Source organism: Amia ocellicauda, chromosome 6 (genome assembly GCF_036373705.1).
Source record: "Amia ocellicauda isolate fAmiCal2 chromosome 6, fAmiCal2.hap1, whole genome shotgun sequence".
Lineage (NCBI taxonomy): Eukaryota > Metazoa > Chordata > Actinopteri > Amiiformes > Amiidae > Amia > Amia ocellicauda.
The window spans coordinates 17,288,731-17,304,429 of record NC_089855.1 but is presented as its reverse complement, the minus strand read 5'-3'; the positions used below and the strand labels follow the sequence as shown (position 1 = coordinate 17,304,429).

At 37.6% G+C, this 15,699-nt stretch overlaps 1 protein-coding gene across 1 annotated transcript; it reads left to right on the top strand.

The window, feature by feature from the left end:
• The first annotated feature begins 2,079 nt into the window (after positions 1–2,079).
• LOC136751098 (integral membrane protein 2B) lies at positions 2,080–14,294 on the top strand. The gene is made up of 6 exons (XM_066706400.1): positions 2,080–2,295; positions 10,619–10,750; positions 11,248–11,451; positions 11,856–11,966; positions 12,243–12,393; positions 13,485–14,294. The coding sequence occupies exons 1-6, from the start codon at positions 2,209–2,211 to the stop codon at positions 13,571–13,573; spliced, it is 774 nt and encodes a 257-aa protein (XP_066562497.1). The 5' UTR covers positions 2,080–2,208; the 3' UTR covers positions 13,574–14,294.
• Positions 14,295–15,699: the final 1,405 nt, after the last annotated feature.

The window sequence follows — 15,699 nt, the reverse complement described above, 5'->3', positions numbered from 1 at the left end:
AGCGCTCCAGAAACCAGTGCTGACCCCTAGTGGACACAATTATATTATTGCACTTTCAATCTTGTTTATAAATGTACGTATTTCCTGTTATGAACGGATTCTGAAATCAACAGTACATTCAATTAAAACTGCAAAACCTATAAAATGCAACTACATTGGAAACAAACCATCAATGTTATTAAAAATATCAATGCAATTTCATCTTTCTCTATCTTTGGGGGTGTGACAGTCCAAAATAATCTAGTGACGACAAAAAATATTATATTTCCAAAATGAAGTGTTGCCTTTGCATCGTTTATTTGTATTTTTTAAGAACTGAGAAGCCCTGCAGAGAACACATCATTATCATCACCATCAACCCACATGGTCCACCGCTGAGTGTAGGCTTCATCAAAATCTTTGCACTTGCTTCTACAGTTTCTCTTTTCCGTGTAATGCATGCAAAGTCTTAATCTTACTATCTTTTATGTGGTCTTCTTCTAGTTCTTTTTTTTCATATTTTGGGATCCATTCGATAGCTTCCTTTGTCCATCTTTGCAAATTTGCTTGCTTGCTTGCTTGCTTGCTTGCTTGCTTGCTCTCTCTCTCTCTCTCTCTCTCTCTCTCTCTCTCTCTCTCTCTCTCTCTCTCTCTCTCTCTCTCTCTCTCTCTCCAGGACCCCTGGTTTGTTTGTTTGTTTGTTTGTTTAATTATTTATTTATATAAACCAGGGGTCCTGGAGTACCCCCTGCCCTGCTGGTTTTTGTTACAACTTAGGTCTTAATTACTGAATTGAATGTTATATTGCTTTGTTACTTCAATTAAGGTTCAATTAAGACATTTAGAGCTCGGTTGGAACAAAAACCAGCAGGGCAGGGGGTACTCCAGGACCGGTTTGAAAACCACTGATATAAACAGTATGCTGTTTCTTCCAAATAAACTCCATCCCATTTTCACTTTTCTTTTGTACTCTTCCACGATATCTCCATATGTGCTGATTTGTTGTTCAAAGAAGACATAACTTTGGACTGACCTACTTCAATTTTCTTGCACTCAGCAGACCTGTTAAACATTACGTTGGTTTTGCTCAGGTTCATTTTAAGTCCAGCTTTTTTGCTTGCTTGCATCTGAGAAATCTTCAAACTTAAACTGTAGGCCTATAATTCTTCAGATCTTCTTGGTCTCCTTTCTGGTGAAGGAGAATGATGGTTGTGTTGTTCCACGGTTTTGATTGTTGTGTCATCATCATTTTTCAGGGCAATGATTTGATTTGGAGGCATTGCTTTGCATTTATGATATACCCATTATGTTAAATTATGTATTTAATTAGGTTACTGTTCACCTTTCTTCAGTAATAAGCTTCCCTATTGTTCTGCACAACTTGTCTGTATTTTCTCTTATTTCTCTTTTCTTGTGAGATCTTTTTTATCTTGTGATGTACTGAGTCCTGCAAATTCTACTGCAATATAAACATAATATCATTTGATTTGAAATGCATTTCATATCTTACTGTGTGTAATGTTGGTGTTTCCCATCACTCCAGGTCAATGTAGCTCAGGCTCAAGTGCTAAGGTCTTGTCAAAGGAAAGGATCTCTTCTCCCATCCCAGATGACTAATTGGTTTTGATCTCAGACTTAACAGAAGTCACAATCACTATTCTTTCATGATCTGGTTATAAACGTCACTGTGCCAACTGTTTCAATTGCAGTGTAAGTGATATCTCCCTGCCCCTGTACTCCACACTCGTTGGGCTATACTCTTATTTTAAAATCAGTGTATGGGAAAGCAGACTTGACAAATCACTAAACCAGGGGAAAGATGTATCCAGCTTAGCTCAGGTTACAAAGACAGCTGTCGTGAAGTCACTCCCTATTCTGCACACAGAGTATTAGATTAGTATTAGATATCTTAGGTCAAACAACAGCGAACTACGCAATGTCACAAGTTTATTATGTTTATATCAATATGCACACCCTGCCTGGGCGGCGATATCTCTAGCTGAGAAAGTAATGAGACCATTTGATATTTGATAGGCGAGGAAGTGCGCCCCTGGTGGCGAGTGGAGCACAGCGCCGCTTTAAATACAGCCCGTGTGTGTTGTTGTCTGCGTCACCAGAGCCCGTGGAGAAGCGACCCAGCACGGCCAGGACTCGGGCGTCTGTCGCCGTTTCGGTTTTGTAATTAAATTTGAGGACTCAACCGAAGACTTTAAGATTATCATTTTCACCATGGTCAAGGTTTCGTTCAGTTCTGCGTTGGGGCAGAAAGACGTGAAAAAAGAGGAAGAGAAAAGTGAAGCGCTGATCATTCCCGAGGTGAGTCCAGTTCTGGCCGTTTCTGTTTTACAACAACAAAGACGGGCGGCTAATGGAGGCCGGGACCCCGTCAGAAACGTAGCGATGTGTTTAGGTATTTATGTGTATTGGACGAAGTGAGGGACCTTGGCAGTGGCTCTGCTAGGGGGGAAAGAGCTGAATGTGAGAGGCCATTTGTGCGCTGTCGATAATAATAATAATAATGATAGCAACGCACCACCGCCACCCACCAAGCGCAGAGGGACTTCATTACAGACGGGATGTGCTGATTTACGTCGCCGGTGCCTGGCAGAGGCTTCTGTACTTCTCCGTCTGACACCGTGTATAAGTGAGGGTGTTGGGTTGTAAAAATGGCTGACTAATACAAAATGTACTCCCTAGACAACTTGGCGCTGCTCTTTGATCCTGTGCCCAGCCCGGAAACGCGCTCTCCGGCTTCCAGGTTGGCTTTCCTCCGCTGTGGAGCCAAGACTGGCGCTGGGTAGTTAGTTAAAGCACTTTGTGTCGGTTGTTTCGGTGCAAAGCTTTGTTTTTCTGCCTCATTTATGGTTAGCTTTGTGCAGTGTTTTCCCAGGATTTCAGCGCAACTGCTAACAACGAAATGTCTGTTTAATTCGACCACTTTAGGGCTTTACAGTCAATAGATGCTGGATACATTATATTTTGGATAAAGCCTTAGTTAATCATTTACATTCGTTTAAAGACTTCAGCCTGCTGTGTAATTGTTTAAAGGCAAATGCAACTATATGGAAAATAGTCATGGGACTAATGTATGAAACAACCTGAAAAATAAGGTATATTTTCATACCTAACTTACAGGCGTCTGTGCAATAAACACCTGAGAGATAATAGGCCGTGAGTATATTGCCTATAGGATGTCTACAAACCCCTTGAACGTTGATCACATTTTGTTGTCAGGATATTGGTGGTGCCATACACTTTCCACTCATGCCCCAAGGGATATTCAAGGCCTCTTACTTTTTTATACCCATCCCATACCATTACTTGAATTCATGGCCATTGGAAAGTGTGTGTGCATCTCTGTGTGAGCTTTCACTTAGTTATGACTTAAGCATACATCATGGGTAGAATACATGTGCTTATGTTTATGAGCCTGCATTGTGCATGGATATTTGTGAGGCAAAATTATGTTCAATCGAAATGTTGCAAGGAAGTGTAGGAACCTTGGCCAATGCATCTCCCATACAAGCTCTATGGATGCATAACCCCGGAGTACGATGTTCTTTGCAGCATTAGTCTGACAATGCAAGTACACACCACTTCAATTGAGAAGACTGACGTGAAATCATTAGAGCTCCAACCCTGAAAAGGCATTTTATAATGGTTTTAAGATTGTGCAGAATAGGAAACTGTCAGTCAATATGCAATTGCTTCTGTGCACACATGGCAGCTTAGAAAGAGTCGTACAGAAGCTTTGTTATGATTTTCAAAAGGCAGGCATGAAAACCAGGGGTCATTCAATTATCTTCTTTCAAACGGCATATTGAGAAACTGAGCTTCAGAACTGTCATTTATCTTCCATTTTCTTCGATTTGAACATTTGTCACTCTTGAAATAGCAGAATACTTCAACAGTGTGATTTAATTGTATTTTTATGACTCAAGTTTTGTTGTCTTGGAACCTGTCATTCATTTAAATTAGGATATCATAAAAAAATATATATATTTTTTTTAAATGATACATGAACATGTAATCTGGAAACTTTCAAATGTCCCCGGTTGCATTTCTAATAACTTCTAAATCTCCCTTCAGATTAATCTTTGTAGATGTAGACACTATTGAATTATTTATATAAAAATAATCAAATGGCAAATTGTACTTGGGGAATAAAGATCAAGAGGGAACACAATATTTATACAATTTGAATACTTGTCGTAAGCCTTTGTAATTCGTATTCAATGATTCACTAGAGGAATCTGAGCAGGTTTGAGACTCTGGAACCTATAGGCCAAGTGAAGGCTTTGGCCTATAGCCAGCCATTGCTTTTAGTCGCTTATCAAGCTAGCAGGCATCATCACTTTTAAGTTCTTTTGATCTTGATCTCTGATTTTTTTTTATTTTTATTTTTTTATTATTTTTTTTATTGCTACTTTTTAGTTACGTTCTAAGTGAGATTATTGAGGAGCATGAGTACTAAAATCTGGAATTTCTCAACATTACTGCAGACTACTGCACCATGTTGTGAGTTTGCGGTGGTAGGCCTAGATATTATCATAATCTGTGGGCTCTAACCATATTCACTCTTTCCTGAGAACTGTATCATAATGTTTGTGGTCTTTTTTTACAATGTTTATTATTGTTCTGAGAAGTGTCCAAAATCTAGAAAAATCTAGCACTCCCTCTGCTCATGTAGAAAGAACAGCTTGTATGAGGAAGTTAGGAGATGGTGAGGAGGGATTTGCACAATGATGTCACCTTCTCATTATCATTATGTGAACATCAGCAGAAGCAATGCTCTTGTGTTCAGCCATGGCCTGATTTATGGAAAGTGAAAGCTGACAAGAGACGGCCAAGCAGACCAGCTGCAGATGCCAAAGGTCAAGGACACTGGAAACTTCATAAGTGGTTGAGAGCAGTCTGAAGGTGTGTAGCCAGAGGTGCCAACGATGTCTTTTGAAATATGATCTTGTTTATATTGGGTATTATGGAAGAACAACCTCCTTTTATTTGTTATACACTTATTTTACGCCGGAATCGGACCCTTAAAGGAGTAAATTCCTTAAATTTAAGGATTGATCTCTCTGACTAATTTATGTTGCATCAGCATATGCTGTACAGTACTAAATTATAGGAATGGGTGGGGCAAAACTTCCAATAAGGTGACGGCATGAGAAAAAATGGCAGCACTGGAGGAAGATGGGATCTGAATTAAATGTCTGCAGCCTTAATAATTAGCATATAAATATTGTGCGTGAACAAGAGAGTTAGTTACAGTATATGGACTTAAAGTGTAGTCCGAATTAAATCGTAGTAATAAATGGTATGATCCTTGGACATTCACATGTAAACACAATCCACTGAGTTTTTCCTGTTCTTATCTTGGAAGTATATGCTGCATTACTAAAGATTAACCATGTTTTCAATAGACTTATTTAGCATCCAAACCTCCATTATTGGGGAGCCTCTGCAGTCAACCCTGTGTGTTACAGATGAGACCACTGTCTCTGTAACATTAGTAAAATATGTGTTTGTCCAATGTATTTGTACAGAAGGTGAAATGGCAAACCAGCATATCCACTAAGAATTGTACTTTTAGCAGAAACTGGTATGGAAGTGAAAAGTGTCCTCTTGAACCACACCTCGTTATTTCTTGTTGATCACTTTAAGAAAAAGCATGAATGAGCTTGCAGCTTAGGCGTGGTTTAAAGATCACTTGACGTAATTATGAAAGGTGGCAGTCAAGATAAGTAAAGTTATATAATCGGAAATGTTGTTTAGAGGCCAGTGTGGGAATGTTTTTCTCCATGAATTTACACAGAAATCCCCTGTAACCATTATTTGATCTGCATGTTTGTAATACAGATTAAATAACTCATGAAATTTTGTTATGGGTATATCCAAATTTGCTTAGACTAATAGTGGATTTTGTTAATATAAATGTACTAATGTAAAGCAGATTCATTTTGCATATCAATTCCAAAAAGCAGGATGTGATAATTTTAGTCTTTAACAGTTTTATTTTTACAAATGCAGATGTTACCATTTTCTTGTAATGCTTTCTCAGGAAGCTTACTGCCCTGCTGGTACTTGATAGATGGAAGATGATATTTAATTTTAAATCGGCTCATATTTCCTTGGACCCCACTGAAACTGGGGATTTATCTGGGTAATTAAAGAGGGTAATCCAGAGGAAGAGCAAGGCCTGCTAATAACTTGTGGAAACCAATGTCTGGTTTGTGCACGTGCTTCTGTCAAATTATATTGAAAGATTACCAAATATAAAAAAAAAACAGCATTTTGTTTCAAATAATTTAGAAATGTAGGAGCCACTGTGGTTGTAATACTGTGTCCCAATTATTTGACTTTGTATAAAGATCTGCACTGTTTTCCATGCATTCTGCAAACTGATTTGAATGACCTTTTCAACATGTTAATTTAGAGGTAATGATGGATAAAATGATTTTCAATTGGGGACTATGGAAAGCATTTTCCAAAACCTGAAACCCTAACTGTGTTATAATACGGCTGTAAATCTGTTCACCTGCATCTTAGAAACCCAATGTAATTGATATTGAGATTTGTCCCATACAATAGTTTGGCTGTCTCTTTTTGCCTTCATCTTAAAGGAGTTATATTGCTTAACTTCATTTTTAGGGACTACTTTCACTGTATGATTCATTAGTGCTGGGTGGTATGACCAAAAATTTATATCACGGTATTTTTAGAAATTATACCGGTTTCACTGTATATGATGGTATTTTTTTTTCTTCATGCATGACTGGGGTGTTAACCACATTTTCTACTGATTGAGAGAGGAAATATTGCAGTAGATTGACTTAGAATGCCCTATTTTACTGTCATGATGAGTGAATATTGTAGAAAAATTCCACACTAGTATTAATACAGGTTTGCAAGGCCCCACAAAATGATGCTGTTTACAAAGAGGTGGCACTCATGATTCTAATGAAGTGAAGGAATCAGAATGCATGACGGTTGCAGTCAAAATACAGAACCTTTTTATTGTGCAAATTTCGCAAACCACTTAAAAACATATTTTGTAAACCAACTGGCAACTACACAATGTAAACAACCCCCTTCCCCTATAACTGCAAAGTCTGGACTTCTTTAACAACTGAACAGCATGCAAAGGCAACTTGCATAAATATTTAAACAAATTAGAAGTATTAAGCAGGACCATGTCTTTGGCTAGGTGGATTGTGACGGTTTGCTTTTCTTGTTGTAGGCAGTCCCTTCAGCAAACACGTCTTCAAGTGACATCTGACTCAACTTTTTTTGATCTTGCAGTGTTACCTGCTGATGTGAAGGACACTGATCTTAGTTTCATGTATTCATTATATTCCAAGACATGTTTGCGGCTAAGGTGGTGGAGCAAATTGCTCGTGCAACTTTTGCAGAAAATAGTTGTTTGGTCGTCGCCGGATTTTTTGAAACCAAAGAACTTCCAAACAACAGACACGGCTCCTCTTTTTGGCACAAGTTCTTCTGTGTCATCACGTTCTACTTGTTCTATGGCTTCAGTTTCGGAACTTTCAATGTCTATCCTATCCATCTTCGCTTAGTAGCACATACAGCCTGTGCCCTCACCACAGTGCAACAGTGAAAAGGGACCCCTCTCAAACAGTGTCGCCCCACGTTCTGAACGTTGTTTAAGCGACATACACCGGTATTGCAGTATATTAAAAATTCAGATCGTAACAAAAATATGTATGGGGGAAAATTTTCAAATGAGGGGATTTTGATTAAAATTTTGGAAATTTACTTGCTGGAAATTGGGGATTTTTTTTTTTTTTTTAACCAATTGGGGAATTTCGAGCGACGTGTCTGGCAACACTGTATGACATACCTTATTGTTCTTCATTTTAAGTAACAAAACCATCAGTTTCTTCCATTTGGTTAATGTATAAAATTAGGTGTTCTAGACAATGTTCAATATGTAAGTGGTATGGGATTCTTCTTTAATTCAGTTTGTTGTATAGAGAAGTCGTACTGAAAAAATACTATTAAGATGACAGAAGAGGCTTTGATGTAGGTTTAATGAAGTATGAGCAGTGCACTACTGATTTTGTCGTTTCACACTGTGGCCCGGGACAGGGACGCACAGCTCAGTCCTGCCCTGGCTTGATTCAGCTTGTCTACACTTTTCAAATGTATGTATTGCTCCTAGGTAGGAAAGAGTATTTAGGTAGGGTGAGCTGAACAAAATGATTTCCAAGAGCGAGCTTAAGAAAGGCAAGAGGCATATTGATAATGGGTTTCAGAATTAAACAATCGCATGCTATGGGGCTTCAAAACCTCCACCCGTGTGCTAGAGACAAGCCTGTGGACTTTCAGTGGAAACCTCATTGAATTCAGTCTGTATAAACTTAATCCACATTTTATTCCTATTTCAATGAGACCTGTTTAGAGTTACATTATACAAGATGTGTAGCTTCAGTTGACTTGAATGTGATTAATTTGGTCTAGTGGGCCTTTAGAAAAAGCTACATTAACAAAGTGTTTTTCTTTAGCCAGGTGTCCTGGTTTGACTAGCTTTCTAGTCAGTTATTAAGGAAGGAATGTTGCAATACAGGTCCAAGGTTGAGGTTTAAACTTGAGTTGGGTTTGTGGGCTAGGATTAAGGCTGCAATTATACAATTACAGTTATGTGTAATGCCAGTGCTGAGGTTAAAGTTATGATTAGGGTCGAAAGTACCATTTAAAAATTGAGTTAGGGTTGAATGTTAGTCTAATGGATATTGATTGTTGAATAGTAAAGTAGTAGGAGCAGCTGTAACAATCTTCAGAATATTTTCTTCTTTTTAATGGGGGGGTGGATAATGCATAATATACTTTGTTAATTTACTCTCACTGTTAAAACCAGCCAACCACAAATCAGCAGATGAATTGCCATTGTCTTGTTCTTTGTTTTTCATCTTTGGGAGCTGTATTACTGTTTATTTGGATTTCTCAAAATAGCTTCAGGAAGTTTTGTATTTTCAGTTTTTCTGTTCACTGCAGCACACGCTGAGTAGTTTGACATTTTTACAGTTTCTTGATAGCCTTGTGGGAAATCTCACGGTAATGCCTCGCAGATTGCTAAGAGTATGTACACCATCAAATATGCTGGTTTACTCTTAGCAAGATTAATAAACTGTATGCAAACTGAAATAGGGAATGGTAATGCCTATGATTTACTGCAATGCAATAATTTCTGTACTTTGGGGATTTTGGTCAGCACACTTCCATTTCTTAATGCTGTAACTTGATTTACATCCTGTGAGATTTTCTAGTATTGATCAGCAACAATATTTAATTTATGCAAATAATATACAGGGGATATGTGAGTCTACCTTTCATTCTATGTCTTGAGAAGTCTAGCAGAAAGAGACTCTTGTTACCAAAACATTTGATTTCCCTTGCCTTGACACTTAGAAACAACAGTTAGGTTCCTTATCAATATAGCCATGTTTACGAGAGTTGTTCTCAAGCTCACCGAAGTGGTGAGGTGGAATTGTACCAAAGGGCATGACATAGATTATATTGGCTACTGTATAATGATGCCCCTATTAGATTTGCATATTAATCAGCATTTAGTGAATATTAATTGATTTCAATTATTCCCATTATATGGACTTTCTATGTTTGGTTTAGAGTTCTTGACCTATAAAATTGTCACAAAATCTGATTTTGTTTGTGCTTTACTACAGAGGACATTTTTTATCTAATTCATTTATACATCCGCATGTCAAATGTAATGCTCAGTATGAATATGGGAACATTTAAATTGCCTTAAGCTTAGATCCAGTTATTTTCAATAATTATTAGCATTTCACATTTCTATTTTCCGATTTCTCATCTATGTTCCTTTACTACTGTAGATGTATTGTCCTTCAGAATGATGAATTGCATTCTCTGTGATTGATTGTAACTGTAGAAGATGCCAAGTACTCTCGATCCACTCGCACAAAGCCCTTTGTTTGGGTGTACCCTGCAGTAAACAGCAGTGTTTGTGTGAAGTGTAATCAGTGGAGCTTGGGTGACTAATTCTTTATCCCTTTCTCATTAACATACACTCATTAACATAAACACTCAAGGAAGTGAGTGCAGTGTGAAGATCAATAAGCAGACATACTATAAATAATGCAGGCAGCAGTTTTCTTTGCCTTGTGACAGTGTCTGATTTGTAGGCGTAATGAAGTTTAGCTGTTGGCTTAATAAGGCTTCTTATATTGGCATTTGGTTTTATTCCCTTCTGTATTGTAAATTGCTTGAATCGGAGAGCTGGCACAATCAGATGTTAAAACTTGCAATGCAAGTGCAATGTTGTCCAATTTTAGCATGTTGCTGTGATCAACTGGCAGGAGACGGAGAGGAAGCAATTTCAAATGGCTGATGCATAGATCAAATTATACAAGGAACACCTTATTGGTATTTTGTTATCTAAAATGTGGAAACCAGTAATGCCTTTACTATGAATTGGTGAGTATTTTAAAGGTTCTTTCTGCAGATATCTGTATGCTGGAAGGCACTTAAACACCACCAGTTGAGATGCCCTTGTGCGTGTAGCTTTATTTTATAAGTCATTGTTCATCTGGAAAGCTGCTGAAGCTGAAATGTTCTCTGGTTTCCCACATGCTTCTAGGACCCTGAAGATGTGATCCATGTCCGCCAGCAGTCCAAGGCCTGGTGCTGGTGCATGTGCCTGGGGCTGGCTCTCATGTTGGCTGGAGTAGTTGTTGGGGGCGCCTATCTCTACAGATTCTTCCTCCTCCAGGTAAATTTCCTTTGCACTGCACGAGTAGGAGGTGGGGCCAAGTGACCGACTGCACACAGGGGCCTATCGGCGACTTTGAATTTAGGCTTATTTTCCAAGGTAAAAGGTAATTACCCAACACCCTCTGGGGGAGCTGTTTTGAAATTGAAAGATAACGAAGAGAAGTTATTTCTAGCCATTAGGCCTTCATGTCTATAAAAGTAACCAGGTTCTGCAGATTTAATAACCCAGTTGAAGGTTGTAGGAACACTTATTTAGGTGGTTTGAAAGACATAGACTACCTGAAAATAAATTCCCTTCCCACTACTCCAGTTGTTTGTTGACCCCTCTATTTGTTATGTAGACACTTGTAATCCTAGGATCTTACATTTTCAGCAGATATAAAATATTATCATTGGATTATGTTCTTTCCAAATAATGCAGGTTACCAGAATGGGTAAGTATTGTTTTTGTGGGGGGGTAAGCGACTGGTCACTAAATGGACCATATCATTGCAGGAGGGGCAAGTGTTCATCTGCGGTGTGAAGTACCGTGAGCAGGACTTCATGCTCCGGGAGGCCATCCCCACCCCTTCTGCTCAGCTCCGAGAGATTCAGGAGAGCATCCGAGTCCTGGAGGAGGAGGAGGTGGAGCTCATCAGCGTTCCTGTCCCCGAGTTTGCCGACAGTGACCCCGCGGACATTGTCCATGATTTTCACAGAGTAAGGGAGCTGAAACCTGCTTTTGTTTTTTACCTGTGGACTACGAAAGATGCCCTTTTGTATCTGCTTTCTAATTGGAACTAAAAATAGTTTCATTCTGAAGAATCCTATTATTCTGCCTTTGAGATGTTCTGAGGCAAAGCTCTGAATAAGGGTTTGAACATTGTACTTTAAACTGGAGTGGCACTGGATAAAGTAATCTTTACTTTTTATAGTGAATTATAGTTATCACATACTGCTCATCTTATGTTACAAAAGACATTGTTGTGACTCTTGGATTCATGTTGTAATTAGTGTGTGATCTATAAAATGTACACTGTAGTGTTAAGTGAGTTCTAATTTTCAGTTCACCTGTTTTACATGGTTCTTTTACATTATGGCTAATCCAATCTTTTTTTATATAGAGGTTGACAGCTTACCTGGATCTCAGCCTGAACAAGTGCTATGTGATTCCTCTCAACACCTCCATTGTCATGCCTCCAAGAGACTTTATGGAGCTGCTGGTAAACATCAAGGTAAAAGGCCTTTATTACTTTGTGCTTTGCTTTGTTTCCATGTGTCCTACTGGGATAACTAACATGTCCAGTTAAATAAACAATCTGGAAAACAAAAGTTCTAGTCCTGAAGTTCTGAACATTAAAAATAATGATCTTCTATTTTCTTGAGTAGTAAAGAACTTTATATTAAAAATAATACTTATTTGAACCCTTGTATTTTGATGCTCTGTGTGTGTTTTTGTTTTGTATTGCACCACGCTGATCTGTTCTCTCATGTTTTGATTTTCTTGACAGGCTGGAACTTACCTGCCTCAGTCATATCTGATCCACGAGCAAATGGTCGTTACCGAACGCATTGACAACGTTGACCAGCTGGGCTACTTCATTTTCAGTCTGTGCCGTGGCAAGGACACTTACAAGCTGCAACGTAGAGAATCCATTATTGGTGAGTATTCCATTCATAACCCAGACGTGTGTCAGAAAAGGTTAATTCAATAGCATTACAGGTCAGTGCTGGAAACATGGGCACTAGATCAGCTTTGGTAAATCTAGGTTTTTGTTCAACTCTGCTAGTGGAGATTGGTCCATGTCACAAAACTATAGTTTTAGTCTCATTTTCTCTACAGTGATGCAGCGCCTAAACTGGATTCTCAACCAGTGTGTGAGAGCTCATTATGGCTGATCATGCTTTGGCACTGTCACAATCGGAAAGGAATAGATTTCTTAAAATTGACATTTACGTATATTTTTTGTTCTGTAGTCAAGAGAGACTTGGTGTAAGAGATTTAATAGCAAAGAGTCTGGCAGTTGAAATGTAAGACACTCCATGGAAAACCTTCCACAGGAAATGTGACACCGGGATCAGGCATAATTTTATTTTCTTATTGTCATCAATGTATTGTTATGGGTGATATATTTTTTGTAATTCAATTGTTTTGTAACTTTTTTTTTTTATATATATATATACTTATATATGAGAACAGTGTGTGATGTATGAATAAAATCAATTGTTTACAAATTGATGGAATTTGCCAAGAATGACAGAGATTAGATTGACAAACAACAAATCCCAAGTTTGTTGTGCAAAATGGATTGAGTTGCAGAATTACTATAACATTTTAAACTAATTGTATATACAGCCATTTATCACATTTCACAGTAAACCCTGTATGCTGTATTAATTCTACCTCAAAGGTTGGATAGTAAACCAGTAAACCTAATATAAGCATTGTGTGTTGTCACCGCATCATGGTAAAAATGTTAACGGCACAGCAAGAATGCATCATGGTAGGGGGAATGTGTGCAAACCACATGTTCTTAATCTGCTCTATATTTTCCCATGACACCAGTGCTAGCACACCTCCTCCTTCAAATGTTTCATGGGATTTCTAAGCATCACTGTGTTGGTAGAGCCTTAAATAATTCTGGTCTAGCAATCCTCTGTACAAGTTGTAGTGTAGTCAGGATCCAAGGTGATATATATATATATAACTATTTTTTTAAATTAAAGCCTCCATTGTCTTTGATTTATTGCAGGTATTCAGAAACGCGAAGCCTTGAACTGCCACAAAATTCGTCACTTTGAGAACAAGTTTGTTGTGGAAACAAATATCTGTGAGCCTTAGAGCTCAGATTCACTGAATTACAGCTTGTTAAAACCACACCTTTTTCACCTTTTTGTGTGCAGTGAGTGATTTTTAATCCCTCTTTCGTTTTTGTTTGTCTTTTGTCATGGTTCTTTTTTAATGAACTAGTTATGTAAGGGTTGTAATGTAAAGTTTTTTTCATTACTCATCTCATAGCAATATTAGCAGAAAGAATACTTAAATATTTGTCAAGTGTTTTACATTATTAATCGTCATGGAATTGACATTATTCTACTACAGTGTAAATGAATATCAACCTGTATATCTATTTTTGGGATGTTTCTTTTTCAGGTTTAACTGCTAGTTTGGTAAATGTACACCTTTAAATGAAAACCAGGTAAATTAAAAAATATATATATTGAAATGAACCTGTGGCAGAATGCTGTAACATAACAGCTTCAAATCTTATGGACTGGAAAGTATATGAACCTTAACTGTATTTTAAAAATACACATTAATCAATTAAAAAAGTGCAATTGACAAAATAATTTGTACCACTGACCTGGCTGTTGAATGGATTGTCCAGGTTTTTTTTTTTTTTTTTTTTTTTTTTTTTTTTAGGTTTTGTATTTTCATTATCTGCTGTAACTATTAAAATACCACGGAATCTTCAGAAATGTAAAGCTTACAGTACTAATTTGTATATAACCTTCCTGTGTGTAAAAGGTTACCTAAACTACAATAAATCTTGGACACTTTGTGTTTTTTGTCTTATTGTTCTACAATGTTACATTTCCACATGTTTAAATCATTTACATTCAGTATGATTTGTGAAAGTGGTTTTGTAAATGCACATTCCATTAGATAACTAGTTCAAACCATAACAAGTATTATCCAACGTTATTTAAATTATTTGATTAATAGAAATAAATAGCTTTTATAAGCAATTCACACTACTCCCCTTGTATTTTGTGCTTATATACACATGTAGACTTAACTTTTCAGTCAATACAAAGTACAATAAGCATGCATCCTAGTACAAATGAGCAGTGCAGACCTAATACAGTAAAGTCCCAGATGTGGTTAGGGGTGGGGTAGGCATGTGTGTGAAACATGTAGCAGATCTATATTAGGTCTGTCAGATGTTTAGCTGGTCTTTATCTGAACCTACACACACGGCAATAATAATTTAATGTGTTTCCGTTGCATTAAGCCACACTTGCTTTCTAAAGGAATTGTTGGATAATTATTGGTCAGTCATTGTCATCTGTTTCCCGTTATCTTTTGGGGGTATTTATAGTAGCCATGATTGTGATTAAGATGACACCTTTATGATATATAAAAAGTCTACTATAGCCCTACTAACAAGAGTATATACAACTGCCTTTAACAGAGGTGCAGAATACTGTACATGAGGTCACATGACATAGTAATGAGTCATTCATTTTCACACTGTGTACTGTACTACTTACTAGTCAGAAAATCCGCATCTAGCATGCGGTGTGTACTTGTGGAGTATGCGGTGTGTACTTGTGGAGTATGCGGTGTGTTGTAGGGTAGTATACGGTTTCGAATACAGCCTATGATCATCGAAATGTGAAATTCATCAGGTGGCGAGACCCATAAACATGGTGGACAAAATGGCTGCCAATTCAACCTGGACTGCGAGGGACACCAAATGCAATATAGAGACTACAAATCATTTGAGAAATTATACTCATAAATTGTACCGATCATATTAGGATTTTTAAAAGTGATTTAGTCAAGCATGTGATTTAATCCACTCAAAATGTTTTTCAGATATCTTAACATTAATTTGACATTTTTTAAAGTACACTTGGGGTATACTGAAAACACTTAAGGATATCTAAAATGTAAGATATGTTCAAGGTGCATATATGCTACACGAACGTGACCTATGAGGATCTGCGCTGCTCCGCCAATGGCATCGGCGGAATTCTGCAGATCTGCGCAGAACTGCGCAAACCTGCGTTGCAATAACTCGACCATATATATTCACTTGCAGCAGACTGTAAAGATCCTGCAATAAAACAGAACAAGAATGCATATTTTCACATGCAAAATACATCCTGCTGGAGTATGCATACTAATAACTAATACATTTATAATAAAATCGGCTATGACAAATTAAACAAAGAAACAAA